Source organism: Kuraishia capsulata, genomic scaffold (assembly GCF_000576695.1).
Source record: "Kuraishia capsulata CBS 1993 genomic scaffold, Kuraishia_capsulata_scaffold_7, whole genome shotgun sequence".
In the NCBI taxonomy this organism is placed as follows: domain Eukaryota; kingdom Fungi; phylum Ascomycota; class Pichiomycetes; order Pichiales; family Pichiaceae; genus Kuraishia; species Kuraishia capsulata.
The window spans coordinates 313,222-326,139 of NW_019172956.1; the positions used below are offsets into that span (position 1 = coordinate 313,222).

The window sequence follows — 12,918 nt, forward strand, 5'->3', positions numbered from 1 at the left end:
CAGAATGGCTTTTATTGATCTGACTATCGTGGCGGTATCGGTCCCCTGGGACTTTAATGCCATAATGTTTGGTGATTAACGTGTAGAGGTGATTAAAGACTGCAGTATGTCATAATCAGCAACAAATCAGAGGCCCTGAAACATTCCTTCCGCCAACTTCCGAAGAGTGGAGCAACGTAGACGGTAGAAGCCGTGCATGGGCGTCTGGTGATGGTTGAAGGAGGTGGCAGCACCGGGTTTTCAAAAACTTGGCCTCAGAGCCGTAGATGGTTTGAGCCCAACTTCAATTGCACTTCTCGACATATACACAAAACGTATAGAATCGCCCGTAATTATTCCCCAAAGTCGCACAAGTGACTGTTTCCATGCGTTTGCGTCTCAATGTTCGACGTCGTGCACCGGCAATTTCGGGTATTTCAAAAACCTGGGGAACCCCAGGACAGCCTCGAAATTGCCAGAATAGGAAAGAATGTTCTAGAAGCTGACCGTGTCCCAATCCAACCACTATACGTGATACTTGGTCATATAAAAGCACCCAGTGGTCTCTCCCAAGTCATTCCACTTTGTCTTGGACTGTTTAGAATACAGACTAAGATAATTACAATTATGGATCAAACACAATTCACAGACAGAGCGCTAGATATTATCACCAATGCTACCAAGCTATGTCGGGATAATTCGCACGCCCAGGTGGTGCCTTTGCACTTCCTAGCCGCAATGACCCCGACTGAGGACAGCGCAGACGTTTCATATTTAAAAACGATCATTGAGAAGGGTCGTTTTGACTGGGTTCAATTTGAAAGAACAGTCAACAGACATCTGGTGAGGCTGCCATCACAGAGCCCAGCACCTGCTGAACCATCTTTCAGTAGTTCAGCCGCAAGCATTCTACAAAACTCGTCGAAGATAAAGGCCCAACAGAAAGACAGCTTTATAGGCCAGGACCATATTTTGCTGGCTTTAGTGGAAGACTCTTCTGTCAAGGCCATTTTGAAAGAATGCGGAATCACTTCGGAGGCTCTAAAGACCCAAATAGTGGAGCTTCGGGGTAACCAGAGAATCGACTCCAGACAAGCCGATGCCTCCTCTCAATTCGAGTTTCTGAGCAAATACGCCATTGATTTGACAGAACAGGCGCTTCAGGGCAAAATAGACCCTGTTATTGGAAGAGAAGAGGAGATCAGGAGAACCATTCGTGTTCTAGCAAGAAGGGCCAAATCCAACCCATGTCTTATTGGTGACCCAGGTGTTGGTAAGACCAGTATAGTTGAGGGTGTCGCTCAAAGAATAGTTGATAATGATGTGCCCACGGTTTTGCAAAACTCCAAACTGTATGCTTTGGACCTGGGATCTCTTAAGGCTGGTGCTAAGTACCAGGGTGATTTCGAAGAGAGAATCAAAGGTGTTTTGACCGAAATCGAAAACTCCAAGACCATGATCATCCTATTCATTGATGAAATCCACATGCTTATGGGAGATGGTAAGAGCGATGCCGCCAATTTGTTGAAGCCAATGTTGGCTAGAGGCTCCTTGCACTGTATCGGTGCTACTACGGTCACAGAATACCGTAAGTACGTCGAGAAAGATGGTGCATTTGAAAGACGTTTCCAGAGAATCGATGTCAGAGAACCAACCATCAGAGAGACTATTGCCATTCTGAGAGGTTTGCAACCTAGGTATGAGATTCATCACGGTGTCAGAATCCTTGATTCCGCTCTTGTGACTGCCGCACAGTTAGCTTCGAGATATCTCACTTACAGAAAGCTCCCTGACTCAGCTGTTGACTTGATAGATGAGACATCAGCTGGAGTTGCTGTAGCAAGGGATTCGAAACCAGAAGAGCTGGACTCCAAGGAAAGAGCGTTATCTTTGTTGGAGATTGAAATCAAAGCTCTTGAGAGAGACTCCAATGCTGACCCAACCACAGCTGAAAGACTAGAACAAGCAAGGAAACGGTATCAGGACTTGGAGGAGGAATTGGCACCTTTGAGAGAGAAATATGCCGAGGAGAGAAAGGGACATGAAGAACTCACAAGCCTGAAGAGAAGACTAGATGAGCTGGAAGTCAAAGCCACTGATGCCGAAAGAAGGCATGATGCCGCTGCCGCTGCTGATCTGAAGTTCTACGTCATCCCAGAGGTCAAGGACAAGATTGCTGAAATCGAGGCCAAGATTGCCGAGGAAGAGGACTTAACCAGCGAGTCTAGAAACGTTGTTGGCTCGGACGAGGTCGCCGAGACTGCAGCGAAATTGACTGGTATTCCAGTATCCAAATTGACTCAGGCAGAAAATGCGAAATTGATCACAATGGAGAAAGAGTTGTCTTCAAGTGTGGTGGGTCAAGGTGAAGCTGTCAAAGCCGTCTCCAATGCCATCAGACTGTCTAGGTCTGGATTAGCCAATCCTAACCAGCCAGCTTCGTTCATGTTCTTAGGGCTTTCTGGTTCAGGTAAGACCGAGTTGGCAAAGAAACTTGCCGGTTTCCTGTTTGCTGATGAAAAGGCCATGGTGAGAATCGACTGTTCGGAGCTGGGTGAAAAGTGGTCGATATCCAAGCTTTTGGGTGCGGCTTCTGGTTATATCGGATACGAGGAAGGTGGTGTTTTGACAAATGCATTGCTCCGCCGTCCTTATTCGGTTGTCCTTTTTGATGAAGTTGAAAAGGCTGCTCCTGAAGTGTTGAACGTTTTGCTGCAAATGCTGGATGATGGTCGTATCACGGCTTCGAACGGTGCTTTGGTAAACTGTTCTAACTGTATCGTCATCCTGACCTCCAATTTGGGTGCAGAGTACATCAACGCATCCAAGGGATCCAAGGTTAGCGACGAAACCAAGTCATTGGTGATGAACGCAGTGAGAGCCCACTTCAGACCAGAGTTTTTGAACCGTATCTCTGCTATGGTTGTCTTTAACAGATTGTCGAGACACGCAATAGCCAAGATCGTCAAGATCAGAATCAAGGAGATTGAAGAGAGGTTTGAAGCCAACGGAAAGTCAATCAAGCTTAATCTGGATGACAGTGCATTGGAGTATCTGTGCAGAAACGGATACTCCCCAGACTTGGGTGCAAGACCACTTAACCGGCTCATCCAGAACGGTATCCTGAACCATTTGGCAGTCATGGTCTTGAATGGCCAAGTGGTCGACAAGGATACAGTCAACGTCACTTCTTCAAGTAAGGGACTAGTTGTAATTCCAAATCATGAGGTTGAAGACGTTGATATGGACTTTGACGTGGACGACTGGACTGACGATGCAGATGACGATGAAGAGTTGGATACGCCTCCAGTTGACTAAAGGGAAGAATGACAGTTTTAAGAATGCTTTTAATGACCGATATATATAACGCATATGAACAATTTAATACCAAACTTTCTATTTACATGAAAATACAAAAAACCGTAGAAAAGTGAAAAAGTATCAGAGTTGAAAGATGGAGCTTGGCTTTCCGAACTCGGTTCCTCTTCATTTGTTTTTCTCCGAGAGGATAAACTTAGAATGATAAATCTGGTACCATTCATCATTTTTTTTATTCTTTCAGTGAAATTGCTATGACCGAAGCCATGCTGTTGTATATTTCCATGGATGTGAGATGATATCAGTTTGGCCCTCATCCGTGCGGCTTATCCTTAAACGGGAATTTGGCCTCCACACACCCATATGCCTAAAATTTTTTTTTCAGTCAGACTTCTCCTTTTCACTTTAGAGCAAAGACTATTTCAAATCATACTCAGAACACACGTTTTGATACACATTTATTGTTACCAGACTCGAGAATATTTGTGATCATATCTCTGCTTCCTTGATTGTCCAGTTAAACAGAAAAAATGGCAACCAGAACTCAATTTGAAAACTCGAACGAAGTGGGAGTTTTCTCCAAGCTGACGAATTCCTACTGTCTCGTTGCAGTTGGTGGTTCCGAGAACTTCTACTCTGCTTTCGAAGCCGAATTAGGTGATGTTATCCCAACTATTCATACAACCATTGCTGGTACCCGTATCATTGGCCGTATGACGGCTGGAAACCGTCGTGGCCTCTTGGTGCCTACCCAGACCACAGACCAAGAACTTATGCATTTGAGAAACAGTTTGCCAGACAGTGTCAAGATACAGAGAGTGGAGGAGAGGCTGTCAGCTCTCGGAAACGTGATTTGCTGTAACGATTACGTCGCACTGGTGCACCCAGATATCGAGAGAGAGACCGAGGAGTTGATCGCAGACGTTTTGGGCGTTGAAGTGTTCAGACAGACTATCGCAGGAAACGTCTTGGTGGGCTCGTACTGTTCCATCTCCAACCAGGGTGGTTTGGTTCACGCGCAGACTTCTGTGCAAGATCAAGAAGAGTTGTCCTCTTTGCTGCAGATACCTTTGGTTGCCGGTACCGTTAACCGTGGTTCTTCCGTGGTTGGTGCTGGTATGGTGGTCAACGACTGGCTTGCTGTGAGTGGTCTTGACACCACTGCACCAGAGCTCTCTGTTATTGAGAGTATCTTCCGTCTTCAAGATGCCCAGCCTGAGGCAATCACCGGCAACTTGCGTGACACTCTGATCGAAACTTACTATTAGAGAGTTTCGAAAAGCACGTCTATTTCGGTTATTGCAAGGGTTTTTCTGGGTAATTTTTTTTTCGATTCTTGTTAGCATGGGATCAACTGAGTTTGGATCGTTAGATCGGCCATACATCCTTATCACAAACATGTCATTGTATAATAGATCAAACTCCCTGATTTAATAGGTCAAGTGATCGTTACCATGTGAAATAGTGTAGAATAGTCTTGACTCTTGAGGGTCTAAACTGAGTGTGCGGCCCAAATGAGCCCCGAGGGCAGAATACACCGACGCCAATCCTACAGAATGTCTCTTGGAGCTGATTTGGACAAACCAATTGCTCCAGTCCCGTGCTAATACCGTCGAAGAATATATCAACAATGGACTTTGAGATGTGAGTATTTGCAGTTTTTGAGCTTGTGCGGAATCTAGGACTAATTAGAAAAAACAGCCTGTCTGATAGCACGATACGTGCTCGTGCTGTGAATGAACTTGCTGAATACTCGGCCAAAATGCCAAAAAACGAGAATCCGGAGTCCAACGGATTGTACAAGACGTTTCTCTCCAGACTGCTTCAAGCCGCTACATTTGGAAACTCCAAGTCATCGTCGATCGTGAGTGAAATCGTTCTATCAAATGAGGAATTTCAGACCCTTTCCAGCAATACTAACTCTGTTATAGTCACCTCGCGAGGTGGAAAACGTGATAGCTCTTTGCAAGTATCTCGAGAATTCAACAGATGTTGCCCAACTGGACGTTGTTTTTGAAAAATTAAGCTTATTTTTCATAAGGTTGCCTTCGTTGAACGTGCTGTCACCAGTAGGAACCTCGTCTTGGCCCACCACTCAGACCGAACTTGCTTTCACTCTTACCAGTGCTTTTTGCAATGCTAGTTCCAAATCACCAGCTTTGAAATCACAGGTAGAGAGCTCATTTTTGTCTTTCTTGGAGAATTTCAAGGTTGGAGCTCAATCTCCGTTGAGGCTTAGTTACTATTTCGCACTCATTGGGTTCATTGATGCGCTCCAAAAGTCAGTCTTTTTTGTCACAGCATACTCATCTTCAATCATACAGAAACTGATTGATCTGCTCACAGCTCAATTTTTCATCCAAGTCGAAGTCTGTATGTCTGAAATCTCCGAGATTGAGGACCAAATGGCTATCTCAAGATTCGAGGCTGAAGACTCGGAGTTCAGCTCTCTTCTCTTGATGAAACTTTATAAACAGTTGCTGGTCGAACACTTAAAGGGACACACGACTCCAGAGGCGATGACTGAATCTCTACTTCCGTCGATTCTGAAGAGAGCTGTCTCATCCCAAGTCGTCAATGGTAACGGAAACGGAAACGGACACATCGAAGAATCAGAGGAATCGCGTGAGTTCACCACGGTTCTTAAGCAAATCACTGAACACAGCATCCAGGATGCAATGGCATTTGAGGCTGGCGGAAATGATATTTTGTTGTCCACATACAGTCGCCAGCAAATGGCATCTTGCATTCAAGCATCGTCACTGCAGATAATTGCCTTGGGTGTCGAGAAGGGCGTGGTGGACCTTTCTGAAGTGGAAAACATAACCAAACGCTTTATGGGGGACCCATCTAAAGTAGCATATCACCAATTGGCCGACTCTCTGTTTGGACTGGTGGCCATGTTGTCTTTCAAGAACAGAAAGATGGCTCATTTGCTTGCCAGAAAGTTCCCAACCCTGTTACTCAGCCATGGCCTCACAGGTGAATCTGCATCGGCAGTTGCTGCTTCTGTGGCTATCTCCTTGAGCAGGCTTTCTCAAGAAGACATTATATCCACCGTTTATTCAATCACCAACATTCTCGCACCCACATCTGATTTTGTCACCCAAAGAAAGAAGTCTTTCAGAAATGTTTCAGGGCTGGAACCCCCCAAAAGGATTTCAAGTCGCACCATGAGCCCAGTCTCGTCTTTGAGGTCTGTGGGTTCAGCTCAGAGGTCAGTTCTGAACCATATTGGACACTCTGACTTTGGAGTCGAACTCACCAGCCAGTCTTTCGAAAATGTCCTTGCTGCTGCGGTTTCGTTCTGCAAGGTTCTTGACGATGAGCAGATTACGGTGCTGATGGTGACCATTCTGTGCCAGAAATTCGGAAGTGTTTCCAAGTCTCTTGACATCATGTTGTTGAAGACACTTGGAACCTTCATGCCAATCGTTGACGAACGCGAGTTCTTGCACATTCTGAAGCTTTTCACCGAGGGAGCCTTGAAGGCTGTTCGCAAAAGTGACAGCGCCCATAAGGATGCAATTATTGACATATGGGTTTCTGTTTCCGAATCAGTTGCTAGCTTATCCGACACCGAGATATATCGCGTATACTTGCACGAGCTTTTGATCGGAATAGCCAACAGAGGAGACGATGTGCGTGACTTAGAGCATCATAGATCAAACACAGAAGTCTCAGCAGTTGCTCAGGAAATAGCGATCTATTTCAAGCCATTGGCACACTTGTTCCCATCGCTTGATACTGAGCCCGCAAAGTTCACGGATTTGCAGACAATCAACCTCTTCAAGGATGCCTGGTTCAACCTTGTTGTTCACGGATACTCTCTCAATTCAGAGATAGGAATTCTGCACAAGGAGACTCTAAAGAGAATTGCATACAGTTCCCCTCCTCTTGCGGATGAGTATTCGTGGAGCAGAACTGAGACTTCCATTGAGCTCAACAGTGTTCTCAGAAGAGGAACCTCGAAACATACCGAAAAACTGCACAAAGACAGTCTTTCAAAGACTTTTTCCCCCAAGGCATTGGACAATGCTGTTTTTGAGTTTAAGATTTCGCGCCCCAAGCTGATGTTTCTGGCTGCTACGCTGTTTTTGGAGGATTTGCGAGTTGAAACAGGCGACTGTTCCACCTCTTTGATCTACTTCTCTGACCCTAGTGTTGCGATAACTGGAGTCCAGAAGTATATTGGTAACATTGCCGTTTACATTACTCTGAAGTTCATCAGAGAAGTTCACAGAGGTGGGTCAGCGACGTTTGCAATGGATAACGTATCTGAGCAGCTGAAGAAAATGCTCATTTTGTGTTGTCACAGAGATTACGAGTTGCAAGATGCAGCCTTTCAGTGCTGCAACTATCTCATTCAGAAGATTCCCTCTTCTCTGTGTCACCACACAAGTTTGTTTTCGTTGCTTGACTTACTATCGTTGCTCTTCCAGAGCATAGTTGATGCGGACACTAATGAGTATGAGCCAAAGGTGAAGTTTCAAGCAACAGCATCTAACATTACTCTGAACTTGTCAGACTCTTATGAATGGAGGCGTGCGGCTTGGCAGAAGCTGCACAAGTTTGGAACTTCATGGACGAAACTGGCCCTCATGAAGTGCAATTACGACATGAAATCACTTCTACAGGCTTACATTTCTCAAATAGGATTGCTGAACATCGGCAATATACATTTTGGAGTGTCTTTTGCACTTGAAATGGCAGGTTCAGTGCTTCCAAGTGATCGCGAGCTTTCCAATTTGGGTGTTGATGCTTATTCAAAGACCAATACCTTGGCAGGCTTTTTGTCCCAATTCCAATGGAGAAACAGCTTCAAGAATGACATTTTGATCAAAGTTGCAAAGTTCAAAACCGAGGGCTCACCATATCTTCCTGGTAATGTTCGCAGAGAGCTTCAAAGTATCGAAACCAGACTGCATGAGAATGTTGCCATCCCATCACAGGAGCTGATGAATGTGCTTGGAGATTGCACCGCTGTGGTGATCATATCTCCAACACTTGCTGCTGGATTCATTGGTTGTCTGGTTAGAATACCTTTCAAGGTATTTACTTCTGAAATCATTGATTTGGCGATTGGGTTGTGGCTTACTGCCATTAAAGAGAGACCAGACGCATCCGCATATATTCTGGCGCAAATTCTTTCGCTCTGGGAGGAGAAGATCCGCTGTCATGATGGACTTTTTAACTCCTCACTGACCATATTAGATGCGACATACAGCCGCATGGAGTATTTACCAACCAGCAAGGCTGAAATGGACCACCTGGGTAGTGCTGCTAATAAGAAGATTAAACCTCATTTGTTGCTGATCAGACTTTTGGGTTCTCATTTTGAAGCTACCATGTACAGAAGTGACCATGTTCTGAAGATGTTCACCCAGACGTTCATTCTTGCACTCAAGGGTCTCCGCAACGGAAGTTTGCATCCTTTTGCAAGACTTGCCAGATTCGAGCTGATTGATTGTGCTTTGAACATTCTAGCTGTTCACATCAGTTTGAAATCAAGAGACGTTGGAGAGCTGACATCAGCAATATTGAATGGTGCTTTATCGTGGTTCAAGCTTCCGCAAAGCACTCCATTTGGAGGAAACAAACTGAAGATCAAAGCGGACTACAAGCTGCTTCAGACCATAACTAGGAGAATTGCGGGTTTGTATTTCAAGCAAGGCTCCAGTTTCCTGTCCAAGAAAACGCTTTTGCTTGCCTTCCTAGAGCACGAAGTCTCAGTGATCGCATCTTGGCTGGACCCTCTCAATCCTTCAGACCCAAGTGGAACCTACCTCACCTCTGTAGGAAAACCCGAGGTTCTGGATGCATTCTATGCCAACCCCAGACTTGCAATCAATTTGGTCAAACGGTACAAGCTGACGAGTCTGAACTCAATGCTTAGGGACTTACTTCTTAAACATCCCTTGAAAGCTCTAGACGAGCCTTTTGCAGTTGAATATCTTCTACACTCGGATTCTCGAAGCTACGGAAAGCCCTCGAAGCATTTGCTTCTTTGGAGCCCATTACCACCTGTGGACTCCATCAAGTTATTTATGCCACCTTTCAACGACGACCCTTTCATTCTCCAATATACCATGAGATCGCTTGAGAGCCACGATGTGAACCTGACCTTTTTCTACGTGCCCCAGATTGTGCAATCTTTGAGACATGACTCTAGATTAGCATATGTTCGCAGGTTTATCTTAGAAACTGCAAAGGTTTCGCAACTGTTTGCTCATCAGATCATCTGGAATATGTTGGCCAATAGATTTAAGGACGAGGACTCTGAGGTGCCCGATTCTATCAAACCGACACTCGACGAGATTATGGATGCAATGTTGAAGACCTTTTCCAAGAAAGACTTCCTGTTCTACGAGCAAGAGTTCAGATTCTTTGAGGAAGTCACAGGTATATCAGGCAAGCTAAAGCCTTACATCAAGAAGTCAAAAGCAGAGAAAAAGGCCAAGATTGACGAGGAAATGGATCGCATCATTGTCAAGCCTGGAGTATACTTGCCTAGCAATCCAGATGGTGTTGTAGTCGATATCAACAGGAAGTCCGGAAGACCATTGCAGTCACACGCCAAGGCTCCATTCATGGCAACCTTCAAAATCAAAAAGGAGATTCCAGATCTGAGTGATGATTCGCAATCGAAGCTAGTAACCATTGAACAGTGGATGAGTGCAATCTTCAAAGTTGGCGATGATTGTAGACAGGATGTTCTTGCCCTGCAACTTATTTCCGTGTTCAGAACAATCTGGACCCATGCCGGCTTGGACGTGTATGTCTTTCCTTACAGAGTCACGGCAACTGCACCTGGATGTGGTATCATTGATGTGCTTCCAAATTCGGTGTCGCGTGATATGTTGGGAAGAGAGGCCGTGAACGGTTTGTACGAGTACTTCATTTCAAGGTTTGGTCCTGAAAATTCGACCGAGTTCCAAACAGCCAGAAACAACTTCGTCAAGTCTCTTGCTGCTTACTCGGTAATTTCGTACTTGCTGCAGTTCAAAGACCGTCACAACGGTAACATCATGTACGATGATCAGGGTCACATTCTTCACATTGACTTCGGGTTCTGTTTTGACATTGTTCCAGGAGGAGTCAAGTTCGAACAATCTCCGTTCAAACTGACCAAAGAGATGGTTAGAGTCATGGGTGGTGGTCAAGACACACAGGCATACAAATGGTTCGAAGAGCTGTGTGTCAAGGCCTTCCTAGCGTGCAGACCATACATGGACACCATCATCAACTGTGTTGTTCCTATGACGGAAAGCGGGCTTCCCTGTTTCAAGCCAGCCACCATCAAGAAACTGAGAGCAAGGTTTGTTCCAGAAAAGTCTGAGAAGGATGCTGCTATCTTCATGCAGGGTCTGATCAAGAAGTCTTTTGAAAGTGCGTCCACGAAGGGTTATGACGAGTTCCAAAGATTGACAAATGGTATTCCATATTGAGCATTCTGAAAAGTGGTAATTGTTGTAAAATGATATTATTAGCGTTCAAATAGAATGTACAAAGTCAAGAAGGACTGAAGAAAACAAAAAACTAGAATACAGCGGAAACCAAAATCATAACCAATAATAAACCGAGCAAGAAAAACCAAAAATCCAAGTATCAAGACACAGATATGAAACCTTCTGCACTCGCTTTAAAATCGTCAAAAGCCGAGAAAGAAAATTCGGAATCATCCGCATCCGTCTTCCCATCACTGATAGAGTAGAGTCTTGAAGATGGCTCAACACTTTCATCAGATGTATGACCTTCCGAAAATCCCGAGCTCGAGGAATTTAGTTTTTTTGGCGATTTTTGCTCCTGAGTTCTGGCAACATTTTGCTCGATTTGTTTCAATTGAACCTTACTGAGAGTACCAGTAGATAAGGTAGAAGACTTCGGAGCCTTAGACTGCTTTGAGACCTTGTGGTTTTCGTCAGCTAGTCCACCAGAACATATCATTCTGGATCTATGCCTTTTCAAAGCATCTGGTCTAGGAAACAGTTTGCCACAGGGACAAGCAAATTTGAACTCTTCATGTCCTTTTCTATGCCTTTTCAAATCGTGATGTCTCACAAAAGACTTCCCACAATCTTGGCAAGAAAATGGTCTGTCGCATAAATGCGTCTGGATATGCGTTCTAATGTTGGAAATTCTTCCAAACAGTTTTCCACAGTCGTTGAAAATACATTTGAACTTATTGTCCTTGTCTGGGCCCACAAAATGCTGATCCAGATGGCCTCTTGGGAGGGTGGTCTTGATAGTGGATTCTCTTCTGGCGGGAGATTGCTGGGCCTTGATTATCTTCTCTGTTTTTGTGTCTTTTTTCGTGACCAAAACCGGCGTCCACACAATACCTTCAGCATCCACAGGGGATTTCTTTGATGGAGTTTCAAACTCCAACGAACTTGCCCTTTCCGGAGAACTGGAGCGAGACTTCTCCGATGGAGACTCGGGGGTGTAGGCCAATTGAGGAACCGCGTCGAATCGCAAATCAGGTTTCTTCTCGGACTGTTCCTCCAGCGGAGGTGGCTCATTGTAGAACTTACTTGGTGCTAAAGGCTGGGGTTCCTTGTAAGTAGAGTGGAGGGGACTTTCCTCAAAGAAGAATGGATTCGTCTCCGGCTTGTGCTGCTCGTTCTGTTCCAAGTTCAGATATTGTTCGGTCAAACTCAAGTCAGCCTCATCTTGGTTTTTGAGCATTTTGCTCAAATTCTTGAGATAATCAGCACTATAATGGTTCAAAACAGGCAACTGAGGCTCCACCGGCAAACTGGGCTCCCGCGGAAACTTGTAGTTTTCAGCAGCATTGGCAGTCACTATGAAGTCTCCCTCGTATTGGCTGTTAGGCCTTCTCACTGGCGAGGTGTGCGGAGTGGGATGAACTGAACGAATAGGCTGTTGAGCAGCTTGCATGTAACTGGACAATCCGGTGTAGTCGTAGGAGCCATATCTTCCATGTCCATACTTGATATCTGAGGCTGAAATTTCAGGAATCCCAGAAATGGAAAGTTTTGCTTTGTGACCAGATCCAACGAATCCAAAGATGGCACTTCCACTCTGTCTCTTGTTATGAGTCTTGACAAACCTTTTCTTCATAGAAGGGTCCTGGGAGCTTGAGCCATACATGGCATAGAAGTTGCCCTCGTTACCGTCTGGTTCAGTCTTGCCCAGAGAGATATCGAGACTCTGCAGCGCTGCCGCATCCATAAATAACCCATCCAGATCGTCCTGGTAGTTTGGATCCGGTATTGGGGGTGGATAGCTGTATTGGTGGGAGGAGACATCTGGTAGTGATAGCTTGAAGTTTGAGCTAGTCATTTGAGAGTAGGAAGCATCATGGAATGGATCATCCTTCGAATAACCTTGGACTGGGGCAACCATGTCCCATTCACTTTTCTGGTTATTGTACATGTCCAACATGCTGTCCAGTGGGAAAGACTCAGCAGAAGTCGAAGGTTGCTGGTTGAATCCCTGGAGGTAGAGCTGGGGCTAATAGCTAGGAGTGTCACCTTAGAGTTATTCAAGAGTTGCAGCGTTGGTGAGAGAACGCAACAGCAAACCCTTGAATTTCGTCAGCAAGAAAGTTCAGGGACTGAAAGAAATTTGAAGTGCTTGAAGGTATATCAACGTTTT

General features: G+C 45.1%; 4 protein-coding genes across 4 annotated transcripts; 3 read left to right on the forward strand and 1 right to left on the reverse strand.

Moving 5' to 3' along the window:
- Nucleotides 1–606: 606 nt before the first annotated feature.
- KUCA_T00005658001 (uncharacterized protein) lies at nucleotides 607–3,297 on the forward strand (the record flags this gene model as incomplete). The annotated part of the gene is made up of 1 exon (XM_022601052.1): nucleotides 607–3,297. The coding sequence occupies one exon, from the start codon at nucleotides 607–609 to the stop codon at nucleotides 3,295–3,297; it is 2,691 nt and encodes an 896-aa protein (XP_022461648.1).
- Nucleotides 3,298–3,827: 530 nt separating this feature from the next.
- Nucleotides 3,828–4,565, forward strand: KUCA_T00005659001 (uncharacterized protein; the record flags this gene model as incomplete). Its single annotated transcript, XM_022601063.1, has 1 exon — nucleotides 3,828–4,565. The coding sequence occupies one exon, from the start codon at nucleotides 3,828–3,830 to the stop codon at nucleotides 4,563–4,565; it is 738 nt and encodes a 245-aa protein (XP_022461649.1).
- A 362-nt stretch (nucleotides 4,566–4,927) lies between these two features.
- Nucleotides 4,928–10,745, forward strand: KUCA_T00005660001 (uncharacterized protein; the record flags this gene model as incomplete). Its single annotated transcript, XM_022601074.1, has 3 exons — nucleotides 4,928–4,941; nucleotides 4,999–5,161; nucleotides 5,229–10,745. The coding sequence occupies 3 exons, from the start codon at nucleotides 4,928–4,930 to the stop codon at nucleotides 10,743–10,745; spliced, it is 5,694 nt and encodes a 1,897-aa protein (XP_022461650.1).
- Nucleotides 10,746–10,905: 160 nt separating this feature from the next.
- Nucleotides 10,906–12,705, reverse strand: KUCA_T00005661001 (uncharacterized protein; the record flags this gene model as incomplete). Its single annotated transcript, XM_022601085.1, has 1 exon — nucleotides 10,906–12,705. One exon carries the CDS (start codon nucleotides 12,703–12,705, stop codon nucleotides 10,906–10,908), a length of 1,800 nt encoding a protein of 599 aa, XP_022461651.1.
- Between the last annotated feature and the right edge of the window lie 213 nt (nucleotides 12,706–12,918).